Source organism: Ascaphus truei, chromosome 3 (assembly GCF_040206685.1).
Source record: "Ascaphus truei isolate aAscTru1 chromosome 3, aAscTru1.hap1, whole genome shotgun sequence".
Classification (NCBI taxonomy): Eukaryota; Metazoa; Chordata; class Amphibia; order Anura; family Ascaphidae; genus Ascaphus; species Ascaphus truei.
Window position 1 is genome coordinate 390050937 of NC_134485.1, and position 15609 is coordinate 390066545.

At 39.0% G+C, this 15609-nt stretch overlaps 1 protein-coding gene across 1 annotated transcript in view; it reads left to right on the forward strand.

The window, feature by feature from the left end:
• The window catches only part of TRPC6 (transient receptor potential cation channel subfamily C member 6), a 245011-nt gene extending 234611 nt beyond the window's left edge, over positions 1-10400 (forward strand). Inside the window, exons 10-12 of the mRNA XM_075592440.1 lie at positions 719-802; positions 7204-7279; positions 8209-10400. Coding sequence (XP_075448555.1) covers positions 719-802; positions 7204-7279; positions 8209-8348 — 300 coding nt within the window. The 3' untranslated portion in view covers positions 8349-10400. The remainder of the gene's footprint in view (positions 1-718; positions 803-7203; positions 7280-8208) is intronic.
• The last annotated feature ends 5209 nt before the right edge of the window (positions 10401-15609 follow it).

Genomic DNA, 15609 nt, shown 5'->3' on the forward strand with positions numbered 1-15609 from the left:
TGCAATTTATTGTTTTCCTGCATGTGCAAAACACATACAATAATGTATATTTATTACAATACAAAACCACATATAAATTAAAACATCCTATTATGTCTATGTGTAAAATTCAATAATACTGCCACTTATCTATATGCAGGGATAGAAACTCAGAACTAAAAATATATATCCATTTGCATAAGATGAATGATCCTAATCATATTTAAAAGAAACTTTATTTCATTATAGTTAAAACCTAGAGTTGAAAACCCTAGAATTAAAAAAACAAATAGCTGTGAGCTATAAAATACTCAGAAAATTCATTCATACTGGTGCGTTTCCTAAAAATGTTGGAATAACTCTATGCCCAGGACATACTTGAAAACGAGAGGTAACTCAATATATTACTTTATGATAAAACATTTTATAAATAAATAAAATAAATAACATATTGCTGAATATATTTGCAATACATTATTCTGCATGCACCAGGAAATTAAAAGTGAATTATGTGAAATCTATTCCTTAGGAATAAAATCTGATAAAGTAACAATGTAATTTTACCATTTTTAATAGATGTACATTATATTACCATTGTGTAGCAGTGTCCATTTACTCCATCCAATATGAACAACATAATGTGAAATAATGTCTCACTCAAAGGTTTTTTGCATGACGAAGTATTTGACATAATAGGAAGATAAATAATGATATGATAATGTGTATATTTTAATTCCAGCTTGGTCAAAGTAAACACTCAAGCATCAGAAGTTCTGAAGATGGCAATTTAAACAACATAAGTCACCCTGCCACCAAATATCAGGTAATTAATAAAAATGACATTGTATGACCCCTCACCCCCTTCCTACCCATTTTTATTTTTTGTATCCCATCCCTCCCTTGTTATAATTTGTGAAAATCAATAAAAATATAAGTTTAAAAAAATGGCATTGTATGAAGAATTGAAGTATGCTGACCAAAGGTCAATTACAAACATTTGTTGTGGATTTGATATTATAAATATATAAAGATAAATTCATTGTAAAACTATAAAATTATAATATTAGGGGAAAAGCCACATATAAATTTAGCTTTTTAATCAGCACACATTAAGAATTTCTTTTTTTAAAGGATGAAACTAGTTTGCAGTTCAGACTTTATGCTGTTTTAAGGCTTGAAGCATTTGCAAATCACTCAATATTACATCAACCTTTAATACTTGATTTCAGCATCCCATATTAAATGTGGCAACCCTATATCATGTCGGGGGATGATACTTGTGATGAGGCATTTTTAATCATTTTAATATTGGATTCTTTTACTTTAATTTTATGACCGAAGTCATCAAGATTGTAGTAACATTTTCCCAGGTGCGATATTTCAAGTAGAATTATAATGCGGTAATTAACGCAGCCCATCATTAACAGTTAATTACTGTATGATGGTAAAATGATATTTCTTCCACAGGATTATGTAATATAAATTACATTATGTGATATAAACTATTACATAACCCTATGGTAGAAAATACATTTAACCCCTTTGATGGCTGTGGCTAGCAAGGCATACCACATGCACCATAGAGTTTAATATTAAACCTACACTAGGCCCCCCTTGCCTACCTAAGTGGCAATAAAAGCATTGTCATACAATGCTCGACTAACTGCTGAGGCAAACAAGGGGTTAAACTCTACTACCACTTCCCTCCCCTAGAATGCCTAACCACTGTCCCTGTGGCAACAGCCCCCAATGCACATCCCTCCTGCCCAAACAAACATCACCCCGCTCCTCCTGCAGAGTAATGGCCAACAGCCCTTTTGGCCAAATTGGGCCAATAGGCCTTTTAGTATCTAGGAGTACAACAAAAGTTATCTGATATACAAAAGACATAGATTAACATTAATACAATATATAAACATAAATTAAAAAAGACATTGTAAACATAAACCCAATGAATTGTCCCTGTAGGCAGCTACCTAGGCTCTCACAGCTTATATAGCCACTTTAGCACTCAATGGCAACCTGTAATAAAAGTGTCACACATACCCTATTTCTGTTCGCTCCTAATATTCAGGACTGTAGCTCCCGGAACGAATCATAAAAACAGGCTGATACCCGACTATAAAAAGGCACCAAAATGAATCCAGGGTCCAACAGCCCCCAAAGAATAAAAATGTAAAAAAAACATCAAATTAATCTAAAGCCCAAAAAAGGTAAAAAAAAAGACAATCCCTCAAAAATAAATCTATTTGTAATCCGGTCCCATTCATGGGCCTACGACAGTGGATCCTAAATTTGACATGAAGCCCTGGATCCTCTGTTGATAGAAGATTCTTCTTCTGTAAATTGTTTTCTTTTCTTCTTCAATTCGTCTTCTTTCTTCATCTGTAATCTTCAGACACATTTGACCAATACTATATTACTCTACATGGGAGGGGTGGTGCTTGTTTGAAGGGGGGGGTCCTGGGGGTAGTGGCCCAGGAGAAGGTGGTTAGGCCCCCGAGATTGCGTTGGTAGAGATTAACCCCTTGTTTCCTTATTGGCTTAAAGGCTAACACCTTTGGGGCTACTCAGGTGTTACAGTGGGTTCCAGAGATTCTTTGGTAGAAATTAAAACAGGAGCATAGCACACAGTACCTCACGGCAGACATGCAGGCGGGAGGGGTTGATTAACTCCAGGTGGTCTTTGAAGTGTTTCTTTTCCTCATGCTGTTAATCCCATCCATGCTGGCTTAGTGGACAGGGGCAGTGAAGGCATATTGTGGGGCCTCTCATAGGGAGAGGCCTTTGGGCCACTCTCTAGTATTTTCAGCAATAGCCATGGATGTCAAATTTAGTCCAAGGTCCTCAAAGTAGTTTTTCCAATTGTTGCCATTCTGATTGGCCAGATGTATTTTGTTTTGCATCCGGATGGCTCCAAATTTGCCAAAAAATAATTGTCATCCAATGCTTCTTCAATTCTTTCTCATTTTTGAGCAATGTGGTTGTGTTTTTTCTTTCTTAGGGTGTGTCTGAAGGGTTTCAGATGTTGGTGGTACCTTGTCCGTAGTTCTGTTTTGTTTGGGTCTCTGTGTTTTTGGTTTGACATTTTTCATAGGCTTTTTCTTAGGGTGTTGCATTTTGTAATGTTGGCTTTTATTATTGGTCTATTATGGATGATTTTTTCAGGTTTGATTTTTTTGCTATTAGATCAAAAATGTTGTTGAGATTTCTTACTGCTATGTTTACTCCATATTTGTTCTGCTCATACTGTAGTTTATGTTCTGGAAGCTTTGTAGAAGGTTTCCGACTTCTGGGTTGTTGATTCTTCCTGTGCATGTCGCATGGCTCTGTTTTGTTCATTTGTAGGTGACTTTCCGGTTATGGAGGTTAGAGAAGGTTTTTTGTGCTGTGCTTGGTTGGTTCTGGTCTCTTAACAGAGAACAGGATTTGATTATGTTTGATAGAGATGATGCTAGTGCAACTATGTAAATAAAGGAACATGCTGCACACAACAATGAATAAAAATATATACATACAGTCTACCGGTGCTGCTGGTTCAAGGAGTACCTGTCAGAGTAATTCCAGGGCAATACTCAGGAAAAGAAGGATCCAACACTCTACGGTTTTGATTATAATGCTAATTTATTTGTGCCACACGTTTCGACCTAAATAGGTCTTTCTCACTTGAGAAAGACCTATTCGTCGAAACGTTGTGTGGCACAAATAAATTAGCATTATAATCAAAACCGTAGAGTGTTGGATCCTTCTTTTCCTGAGTGCAACTATGTAAGTACTGATGGCTTGTGGATGTATATCGGTGATTGCATAATTCACTATGCTGATGCCCAGCATAGAGTTGTATGTGTATCATCCCAAAGAGTCTCCCTTGGTCTATCCATTGATTATGTACACTCCCAGACTTCGACACAGGTTCAGCAGCTCTTTACGACTCTTATTTATTGTGCTGTCATAAATGTTTCTTTAGAGTGACACAGAGCTAAGTGACAATTCAAAAGATGTAGTTATTTCCAGTTGTAGATATGTAGTCATGTTCTCTGTCTGTTCTCACATTGACATCACCACATATCAGCACTTTGCCCAGTGTTTGGTCTGAAAGTGTATTGCCTCTGCCTGCAGGATCTCACAGACGTCTGGCTTGTAATATGGGGAGTCGGAGGGGGGGGGGGATGTATGATGCACATAGGTGTGTGTAATATTAATGGGTGAACATGGTCTTTTATTTGTAGCCACATGTGGGTATCTCCTCTTTTTATTGGGGTTATTTGGCTTTTAAGCTCCTCCTTGTACCATATTATGATTCCTCCCGAATGGCAGCCTCATTTACACCTCTGTGTTTTTGGGCTGGTACTAGGAGCTCCTTATAACACATAAGTATGGGAGATGCAAACAAAAAGAAAGTGCAAAAAGGGAAAAAACACAATTAATAAAGATAATAACCTTTATAATAAACTTAAAAATACATACTAAAAATCGTTTACATAAAATAAGGGTTCACGTGAACCCACAGTTCCACAATTGCAGAGTACTAGCGGGGATACCCTGAATCAAAGCCCCTAGGTCTAGTGGTGTTGAAAAGTCCTGGGATAAGGCTGGATATTACCACAGCTTATATTGATTTCAAACAGGGACCGCACTCCATGCAAAGTAGGGGAAAACACTGCAGTCTCTCGAGCTCCCGTCGTCACGGCCGCTCTCCGCGGCGTGATGACGTCACCTCTACGCGTTTCACGTCATATGACTCCTCTTCAGGAGGTATGACTAACCACTCCCATAGCTGCTCTTATATATCAAGACGGACAATTCCTCTGCCAATGGCAGTTGCCATAGGTGTGTTACAAACTTCCAATTAGTGTCTGCTGCTGAGCGGGGGGCTGCAGTCTCATGGCTGCTCTGTGCCTGTATCCGGGGACACTGACACAGTGACACTGGAAAGCCGGAGCCGTGTTCCCCAGATACAGGCACAGAGCCGCCATGAGACTGCAGTCCTTTGTAAATTTTGAACTACACTTCCACTTACAGTAACTTCTTCCCACTATTACATTCTAAAGAATGCTCTATTAAATTTTACTTTCAAGATGCGCAATACACTGAGACTAATCTCACCAAAAAGGCAAATGACCCCCAAGCTGCTCAATGCCAGTTATCATTTATTTGTCATTTAACGATGGAGGCAATTGGACACCTGATTTTCCTCTACATTCTTCACTCTCTTTATAGCTCTTTGTAAGTGTGGCAAAGCTACAAGTACTGCATATTCTGGTTTTCCTCACCATTCTCCTTGATTTTTTTTCTCTCTCTTCTTCATCAGCATACTTTCATCAGCTGACCTAACGCCTTAATTCATTTTTGTTGCTACAAATATGACTTCTACCAGAGTGAATCTGTCAAAATTCGATTTGCATTATTTTTCAAAATTTTGGAAACAATGTGGAAATTCTTTAACTACTTTTCTTGAATTTTCAAATATGCTCTTATTTTTTCATATTCTTTTCATGTTTTTGAATCTTTTAATATTATATATATATATATATATATATATATATATATATATATATATATATATATATTATTATTATTTTTTTCTTGTGGGAATTTCCGAATATACAGTATTCTACAATTTTGGAATATTCAACTATAGAAAAAAAAAAGAAGTGGTGACTTTTTTCGAACTCCAATTAATTAACGTGCTGTATATTTAAAACTTAATTTCTTAAAGCTACAGTCACTGTTGTCTGGCACAAGAGTGCAGCATAATATAGCAATGAAATTGGTTACACTGAATCTTGCTACATCTGTACATGTATGTATGTATGTATGTATCTATATTTTATATAGTGCCATCCAGGTACCTAGCACTTCACAACAGTAATTTACGTGACATAATAATATAACACGATGGAAATAACATTCATGCTTTCTTGTAATACATTTTGCTTGAGTGTATGTAATGTTTTTTTTTCAATCTTTTTATTATTTTTTTTGTATAGTTTCACATGCACACAATTTTCAAACATTTCGGCTTTTGTAGCGACAATGTGTTTCCAATCAGAAATTCTTGATCACAAAAAACCTGAAAAATGTCACGACATATATTACAGAGGATTTGTTCATGTTCCTGCTTATTAGCCCGATGGGGTCTTTCCTCTACCTGTAATGCTTAACGCCTGGTTAATACAAACCTTTTTTAAGTTGAAAGGGATAGCTTAAGGGAAGAGATAGAGGGAGGAAGTTGGAGAGAGTGCATGTATGAGGGGGGGGGGGTAAAGGCAGTGTGGAAGGGGTGGTGGGGGAGTGGCTGGTCTTGATGGGTGGGAGGGACTCCGTGAGGAAGAGGGAAGGGCGAGTCATTGTCCCCCCACCCCGCGGCCCCATCTCTCCCAGCCTCAAGGGCAAGTTGCTCTTATTTTAGAGTGATAGTTACAAATATGTAATGTTTTTATTCTGTAAATGTTGATACTAATAGACATTTTATACTCCTTAATGGGTTACATTATTGAATCCGCAGGCACAGTTGTGTTAATTATATTAAATTCGTTTTTCACAGCATTTAGCTAGTCAGTGGTTTATAGATTGTAAGAAAGCAAACTCAAATTTACCAGACAGCTGTTTAAATAATGAGGACTCATGGAGTATGTACTGTATAGTTTAATGCAATCCCAATACCATGGTAATTAATTGTCTGATAAAAATTTATGTATCATTTTCTAGAAATATAAAATATAATATAATATTGCATTCCTAAATAATATAACAGCAAAAGAACAATGACTCTATAAATGACTCTATAAATAGAGCAGCCCATGTTCAATTGCATACTATGCCTCATGCAATAAAAATATCCAATTATTTAAAAAAAGAAAAGTAACACAATACAACCACAACTTTGATAGCTCTAAAAATGTGTTACAATCGTGGCTGTAAATGTTTACTGCATAAAAATAAATTGCATTTTTAACAATGGGGGGTATATTTGTGATTGTCAGAAATGTCCTTTTTCTGCTTTTCATTATCCTTATAAAATACTGCAATTATTTATTGGCAGGGGCTCTGCAATGTATTGGAGATTTGGGGGGATTAGTATATTGAAAATATGTGTCTTTTAATGTTATCCTTTCAAAGAGCCAAATAAACATTAAAAACAATAAACATAATTTATTTTTCAACTGAAACAGTCATTTTACAAGACGTTAACTATACAAAGATTTTCTGTTTTCTTCTCAGAAAATAATGAAACGCCTTATTAAAAGGTATGTGCTAAAAGCACAAGTAGACAAGGAGAGTGATGAAGTCAATGAAGGTGAGTCAAATAATGCTTTTATCAGCACATCATTTGTTTTAGAAAAATAACAGCAATAATGAAATGCAACTCAAAATACTTAAGATCAAGCCAATTATTTTCATTAAAGGATATACATGTCTGAGAATTTTCAGTAGAACTTTTAATGGTCTTTCTGCTTCCTGACATGCATATATTATTTGTGCCTTTTACAAACTGTAAATACTCGGTCAAAAAAATTACAAAGATCTAGTTATACTGCATATCGTAAGGGGGATCAAACTATTAATGCTAACTATGCGTAGCTGAACCGAAAGCTACTGCTATGCTGTTAGTGCATATGTTTATTTTGTAGAATTGTATTAACAGTTTTTACATGCAAGATAGATGTGTGGCTGTATTAAAAACTGCTACATAATTCTTTTTTAATCTCTTTTTTAATCTCTTAAATTGTGTGATTTCGTGACAGTTGTGTGAGGTTCCATCAGTCTTTACTAGAATTTCCCCAGTTTTTGCAAGAATTTTGCGAAAATGGCAGTACTCTACAGTATATAAAGTAAGCATGGTTGATTAAAGACAAATTTAAATTTTTCTGTTTAATCCAGACCGTGAGCTCAGATCTAGGGGCCCAAATCCGAGGCAGAAATTAATATAAAACGCATTTCTTTTGGCTAAATTGTTTGCAAAAGAAGTAATTTCACATTATCCACAAATGTGGGCTAATTTTCAACAACATCTCTACTTACAATGTATCATATTATAAAAGGTTGTATAGCTAACCCAAGCAGTTGTCTTTTATGAACTCAGCAGGGATGTGCTTCTATTGCTTAGATTTAGGAATGCACTAGAAAATTGTATGATCCACCCCGCAAATGTTTAGAAGTATTCACCTCTGTGTAGGATATTTATGCGTGAATTACCTAATGCTGTCTTTGCACAACCATTTTCAGGGGAATTGAAGGAAATTAAACAGGATATTTCGAGTCTACGTTATGAGCTTCTTGAAGAAAAATCTCAGAACACGGAAGACCTTGCAGAACTAATTCGAAAACTTGGAGAGAAATTGTCAGTTGCACCTAAACAACAATAGAGCAACAAATGGCCTACACATTAATAACAGGATATAGCTTCTGTCTTCTCTGCTAAACATTCAAAGTAATATTACATGGAGTTTCAAATTTGATTGGTGTATTGGACATGGGAAAAACATGTCTGATTTCAGCCTTGCAAATTATTTGTGGGGGTTTTGTTAAGATTCAAGAGATACCATTCTTAGTTAGAGTCCCAAGTGATATACAGTATGCACCCCCTCAAACACATCTTCAAACAACCCGTGAAGAGAGAAACCTTTGCACAATAAAATAAGAATCCCTGAGATGCATGGGAAATGTGCTAATAGGAGTCATGTGCATACAGTATCCCTCTCTCCCCCAAACCCAAAAGCCCAGGTACTGGTTGAATCAAATGACCAAAAAGTAGCCACTGGCGGCATTGCATACATTCCAAAGAAGGAAGGCGAATTTCATTTTTTTTTAATCAATCCGCAAATATTCACAGTATTCATAGTGAATTTGAATATTGGTGAAAAACTCACCCACCTTTAATTGTTGTGAGTACTTTTATTAGCAAAAATATCTTAACAGTATCTATATCTAAATGATTGGAGTATTTATTTTTAATAAGACATGCAAAGAGTATAACCGATAAACAGTGGAGTCATTGCTAGATTGCCATGGAGTGTACAGTACCACCTAAGAGGTCCTCGGGAATGGTGTGGTGGTTAAAAAAATAATCAAATACACCACTACAATTCCCTAAATATAACAATTGTATTCTAATTTTAGACATATTTAAGGATCCAGTCATTTCTTTAGAAGAACCCAAATACTTATTCAATTCATTATGAATCTCATCCAAATATGATGACTAAAGGCACCTCCAAATCTAGCCAGACATGTGGCTGTGGACAAAAATGCAGTGACCTGTGGCCCGAATACGACCCATCTGCGGTCACCCGGACAGTAAGTTTTGCAGCCCGGAAGGATTAATGCTGCAGGGTACCATGCTTTTGAATGGGACCCTGCAGCATTAATCCTTCACTTGATGAGCCATCCTGCAGGGAGAGGAAACGAATACTCACCTTTTAGAAGAGGTGCACAGCCATGTCCGTCCCTGTCTGCAGATGCCTCTGCCATCTGCATCCTTGTCTGCTGAAGATAAGATGCAGGCTGTATTTCCCTCCCTGATGATGTAGCTGCCCATATGGGGCTCTACATCATGAGGGGGAGGCTAAATGGCCATATTTGGGCAGTTACATCATATGGGGGCCTGGACAGGACAAGGGGGCTGAACAGGACAGGGGAACACTGTCCAGACCTTCATGGCACCGAGGACAGGAAGTCTGGCTTCATCTGTATAAATATGTATGGCACATTGCATAGTATGACTTAATCTGATCCATAGGAAACCATCATACAAAAACAAAGGCTATATATTCGTAACCTTTTATTGAATTAGTCAATAAATATCAACTCTGAAAACAGCTGAGAAAATTTACTGGTCAGGTTATAAATAATAATTATTTACCTCATAGGTTTCCTATTGGTTGTGTGAAAGTAATGTAAAGTGGACATATCTAATTTTCTTTACATCTATGACACATATAGTATACACATATAGTTAACTTAGTTACGATGCTACAAAGTTACAATAAAATGACATCAATGAAATGTGCTGACAACAGTAAGGTATCTGTTACTGTGGTGCAATACAATAATATACAATAATTCCTACAGAAGCTTACTTGCTAAATTCCTACAATATAATTTGTGCTAAATATCTTTTATTTGTGTATATATGTGAAATATATATTAATTTAATTGAAATATGCTTATATGAAGGTCCAAGAACCATTGTTTAAAAATAAATGTATTTAGTTCACAACAGCATTAATTAACAGGTACACATTACTATGCTGTGTTTTCAAAATGTCTGGAGCATAAGCTGCTAGTTTCAAACATAATTCTCTTTTGCACTATTGCAACTGGACTAATACATCTATTTCTATTTAAAATACAAATAAAATAAAAGTCTCCCAAACATAGTAGACTTCCTCTGTATGGTCAAAAGAGATTAGCAATAACTGTTACAATTTTAATTACCATAATTATATATATATATATATATATATATATATATATATATATATATATATATATATACACATTGACAGTAATGTCCAATTATTATATCCATACCATTTGTTTTGCATAACAGTTATTAGCTACCACTCTTGATTAGAAAAGAAGATTAACACAGGTCTGTTGTAAGCTATAGATGTAGAGACTTATTCACACTCTATTCACTAAACTACGATATCTGCTGATATCAGGCTACCACTTACTCCAGGCTGACGTTAAGCCTACTGTATCTTACTATGTATAACATGGCCACTATACACATACAGACGAGACCAGAAGTATTCTAAAGCTTGCCTTAAACTAGCCCGGAATAGTCGCAGTCTCTGCTGTAGCAAGAAAACACTAACATATGCAATAAAAATACATTGAATACGCAAATTATTACTTAAAAAAAATATTAGGAACCCAATTAGCTAGGCAGGGTAAATAGGGTAAAGAGTTTTTACACATTGATGCTAAACACCTAATATAAAAAGTTTTATTTTAGCATAAGTGTAATAGTAGGATATGTATCCATTGTTACAAATGACATAGTCACTTACCTATATATAGAGTAACTGCCCCATTTAAAGGTTGACAGAAAAGATTCATAGATATACATTGATCATGTACAGTATGTTAAAAATCTTAAAAGTAGAACTGGTCAAACTTGTCAAAATTCAGTCCACACTGAAATCCGAAGGCAAAATTGGCACAAATTATTTTTAGGCACATATATATATATAGCCTAATCTGCCATCAAATCCGGTCTACCTAAGTTATGTGAAATACGCCACTGAATTTTATATTAAATCATCTTGTGGATTTTGAAAAAACAGTTTTGCCCAGACCTTTAAAATATGGTGGGGAGGGAGAGAGACCTATTTTAGTTGAGTCCCTAGCACTATATATACCCTTGAACAACTCTCCAAATAACATATGGAGAGACCCCTGTGCTCATTAAGGAGCACACCTTAGATACGCTAGTAGTATATGCAAAGTATATTTCAAAACAAATAAGTATTCCAAGTATAATACAGTACGTTTCCTCAGAAAGATTAGATGAACCGTAAAGCAACTGTTTGACTTATTTGCTGAATTCAAGGATATCTGCTAAATATGTTTATCTGTTTGAGTGTAAATGGTATCCTTATTACTGTGCAAACAAATAACAAAAAATGGGCCTGTGGCTTTGGGGTCTGACAAACAGTCTTCTCACCAAAATAAATAAGCTACTGTATACATTGTAAAAACCCTCCAAAGCATTTGTCTAACATGAAAATGTTAAAAATGTACAAACTTTTATTTTTATTTAAATATATTCAAAAATACTGTACTTTGTTTCCCATCTGTTCTTAAAGCTACTTTTCAAATTACTCACATATAAGCAGAGCACAGTTGATGTAAAACACATCAATATGTTGATTCAAAAGGAACACAACATGAAATGAAAGCTCCAAGCATCAAATTATAATAAGAACTCCTGCCTGCAAACATATTACCAATGCTCCTCTTCAGGCTCGTCAGATCTAAATGTGTTTCCTCTTTAATAAGGTCATTAAGCTCTAGTACATGGGCTTTCAAACATGCGACCTGTAGGCCCAAGCAACCTTCTTATGCGGCCCGGAGCTTGTTATGGTCAGGAGGAAGGTTGTTTGAACCAAAGTGAGAATGGGAGGAAGGTTGTTTGCCCAGGAGGGGGCTGTTTGGCCTGGAGGAAGAGAGGGAGAGCTGTTGATTGGCTGGGAGGGAGAGTTGACAGGGTTTTGATTTGCTGTTTGTTCGGGAGGGAGGTTGGTTGGTTGTTTGCGGGAGAGAGGCGAGGGGGTGGGGAGATAGAGTGATGAAGAGAGGGAGGGGATGGGGAGAGAGGAGGTGGGCGGAGAGAAAGAAAGGATGGGAGGAGAGAGGGGATGGGGGAGAAAGGGGATGGGAAGAAAGAGATCTCTCATTTTCTCTCTCTGCACACTAACTCTTTTTCCATTAGGTATCATCTCTATGCAGATGATACGTATATATATCTTTCCACCCTGTAAGAGATGTGTGCATAAGTATGCAATAGAGACCGTTTTTAAGGTGAAATTAAAATAAGGCTTTTTTGCCTGTTCCTTTAAACTATACAGCAACAAAAACATACATAAAACAATAAACACCTATCCCTGTGTTAAGGCTAACATACTTCCCCAGTCCCTCTCTGGAAGGCTGGGGGAGAAAAGCCCCTTACCCACTTATCACCCCAAAGTCTCAACAGTACCTTAACGCATGTGGCCCTTCAGGTCAGTGGCATCCGGGTAGGTGCCTGTTTGAGGGTCCAGGCATAGGTCTGGTCCCCTTTTGTCTTGCTCCCAGAACACAGCCCTCCTCTTCTTTATGTCCTTCCTGTTTCTCACATCAGGCTTTTTCTAAAAGTCCTAATCAGCCAGGTGAAGTCTGGTTGATTGCTTGTGTCCAATTAACCAGCACACTCCTGGATTTAGAGGCAGTTTCCCTCAAACAGTGATAAGTCCCTGTTACACACCCCTACTCTCACTCTTGCAATCCAGTTCCAAGTCTCAGATTGCCTCCTGCTTATATCCTCGTGGATGATGCTCCGTCGCCTTAAATTTAATATACCTAAAACTGAGCTCCTCATATTTCCCCCAAATCTGGCCTAATACCCCCCTTCTCCATTACAGTAAATGGTACTACCATCTATCTTGTCACCACACCACGTTGCCTAGGAGTGACTCTTGACTCTTCCCTTACCCTTTCCATCTATATTCACAGCATGGCCAAAATGTGATGCTTCTTCCTCCATAATATTGCCAAGATCTTCCCTTTCATCTGTCAAACTACCGCTAAAACTCTAATGCATGCACTTTTCCTCTCCCGTCAGGATTATTGTAACATAATGTTAACAGGCCTCCCTGCCTTGCAACTTTAACCCTTGCAGTCAATCCAAAATTCGGCTGCTAGAATAATTTCACTTTCTCCCAAAATAGTATCCACTCATCTCCTCCTTAAATAACTCTCTTGGCTTCCCATGAAATTTCAGATCACCTACAAAGTTCTCCTCCTTACCATTAGGCTCTCCACTCATATGCTCCTTCTTACATATCAGCTTTGATCTCTCGCTATGCTCCTGCTCGTCTACCCTGCACACCAACCTTTCACCTCTACTGCTCTTTCTCACCTTAAACCCTTTTTTCTCACTGCAAATTATCTCTGGAACTCCCTCATATGCCAAGCACATTCTCTCCAAACCTTCAAAACACACCTCTTAAATGAAGCATCCCAATAGTCTGGACTTGTGGCTATTGTCCCACACCCACAGTCACTCCTACCAATCATTGTGCCCAAGTACTGCCATCTACTGTAAGTTTCCGGGACAGGGATCTCCTTTCCTATTTTTTGAGTTTGTTGCACTTATTGTATAATAATTATCTGTACTGTATTGTCTTTGTAAAGCACTGTAGGTGCTATATAAATAAAGATATACGTATGTGGGGAAAAGAGAGGGAGGGGGTGGGGAGAGAGAGGGAGATGGGGGAGAGACAGGGAGATTGAGGAGATGGGGGAGAGGGAGAGAGATAGATGGGGGAGAGGGAAGGAAGGGATGAGGGGAGAGGGAGATGGGGGAGAGAGGGAGGGGATGAGGGGAGAGAGTGCGTGATAAAGGATGGGGGATTGGATAGTGGGAGAGAGAGAGGGAGATGGGGGGAGAAAGAGCATGGGGGGAGAAATGGGGTGGGGAAAGAGAGTGGATGGGGATAGAGAGGGGTTAAGGGGAGAGGGGGAATTATGGGAGAGGGGGAGAGAAGGAAGAGAGAGGGGATGAGGGGAGAGGGTGGGGAATTGGATAGTGGGAGAGAGCATGCAGAGAAATAGGGAGATGGGGGATATATAGGGTGGGGGAGAAAGAGGATGGGCATAGAGAGGGGATGGGGAGAGAGATAGGGGATAAGAGGAGATGGGGAGAGAGGGGGAGAAGGGGGAGGGGATGATGGGGGGAGAGCGAGAAAGGAAGGGGGATTGGATAGCGGGAAAGAGAGGGAGATGGGGTGAGTAATGGGGTAGGGATTGAGAGAGGATGGAAATGGAGAGGATGGGGATAGGGTATAAGGAGAAAGAGGGGATGAGGGGAGAGAGAGGAGTGGGGGATTGGATAATGGGAGGGAGCATGGAGAGAAAGGGAGATGGGGGAGAAAGTGGATGGGCATAGAGAGAGGATGAGGATAGAGGGGATGGGGGACAGAGAGAGAAGGGATGGGGGAGATATAAGGGATGGGGAGAGGGGTGGGGAATTGTATAATGGAGGAGATGATGGGGAAGAGAGAGGATGGGGAGAGAATATGGACGAGAGAGGGGGAATGGAATGGGGGAGATAGAGGATGGAGGAAAGAGGATGGGAGAGATAGAGAGGATGGAGGAAAAGAGGCTGGGGGAAAGAGAGGTGAGGGGGGAGAGAGAGAGGGAGATGGGGGGAGAGAGGAGTGGGGGCAGAAATGGGATGGGGAGAGAGGGGATGGAGGAGAGGGAATGGGGGAGAGGGGGTGTATAGTGGAGGAGAGGATGGGGAGAGAATATGGATGACAGAGAAGGAAAGAGGGGATGGGGGAGATAGAGGGTAGGGCATAGAGAGAGGGAGTGAGGGAGAGACAGGGGATGGGGGAGAGAGAGCAGATAGAGGAGAGAGAGAGAGAGGTGATTTGGATGAGAGAGAGGGTGATAGAGGGGATGGGGGTGAGGGGGTGGGGAGGAGAGATGGGGAATAGAGAGAGAATGGGGAGATGGAGAGAGAGGGGATGCATAGTGGAGGAGAGGATGGGGGAGAAAATAAGGATGAGAGAGGGAATGGAAGGAAAGAGAGGAGATGGGAGAAAGAGAGGGGGTGGGGGATATAGAGAGGGGGTGGGGAGAAAGAAGGGATGGAGGAGAGAGAGAGGTGATTGGGGTGAGAGAGAGGGGATGGGGTTGATAGAGGGGATAGGGAGGAGTGACAGGATGGGGGGATAGAGGAGGATAGGGAGAGAGGATGGGGAGGGCAAGGGGATCGGGGAGAGAGAGGGGATGGAGTGGAGAGAAGGGATTGGGGTGAGAGAGCTAGCGGTTGTGTAAGAGAGGGGGATGGGGAGAGAGAGATAGGTGATAGAGAGGAGACGAGATAGGGAAGAGGTGAGATTGGGGGAGAGA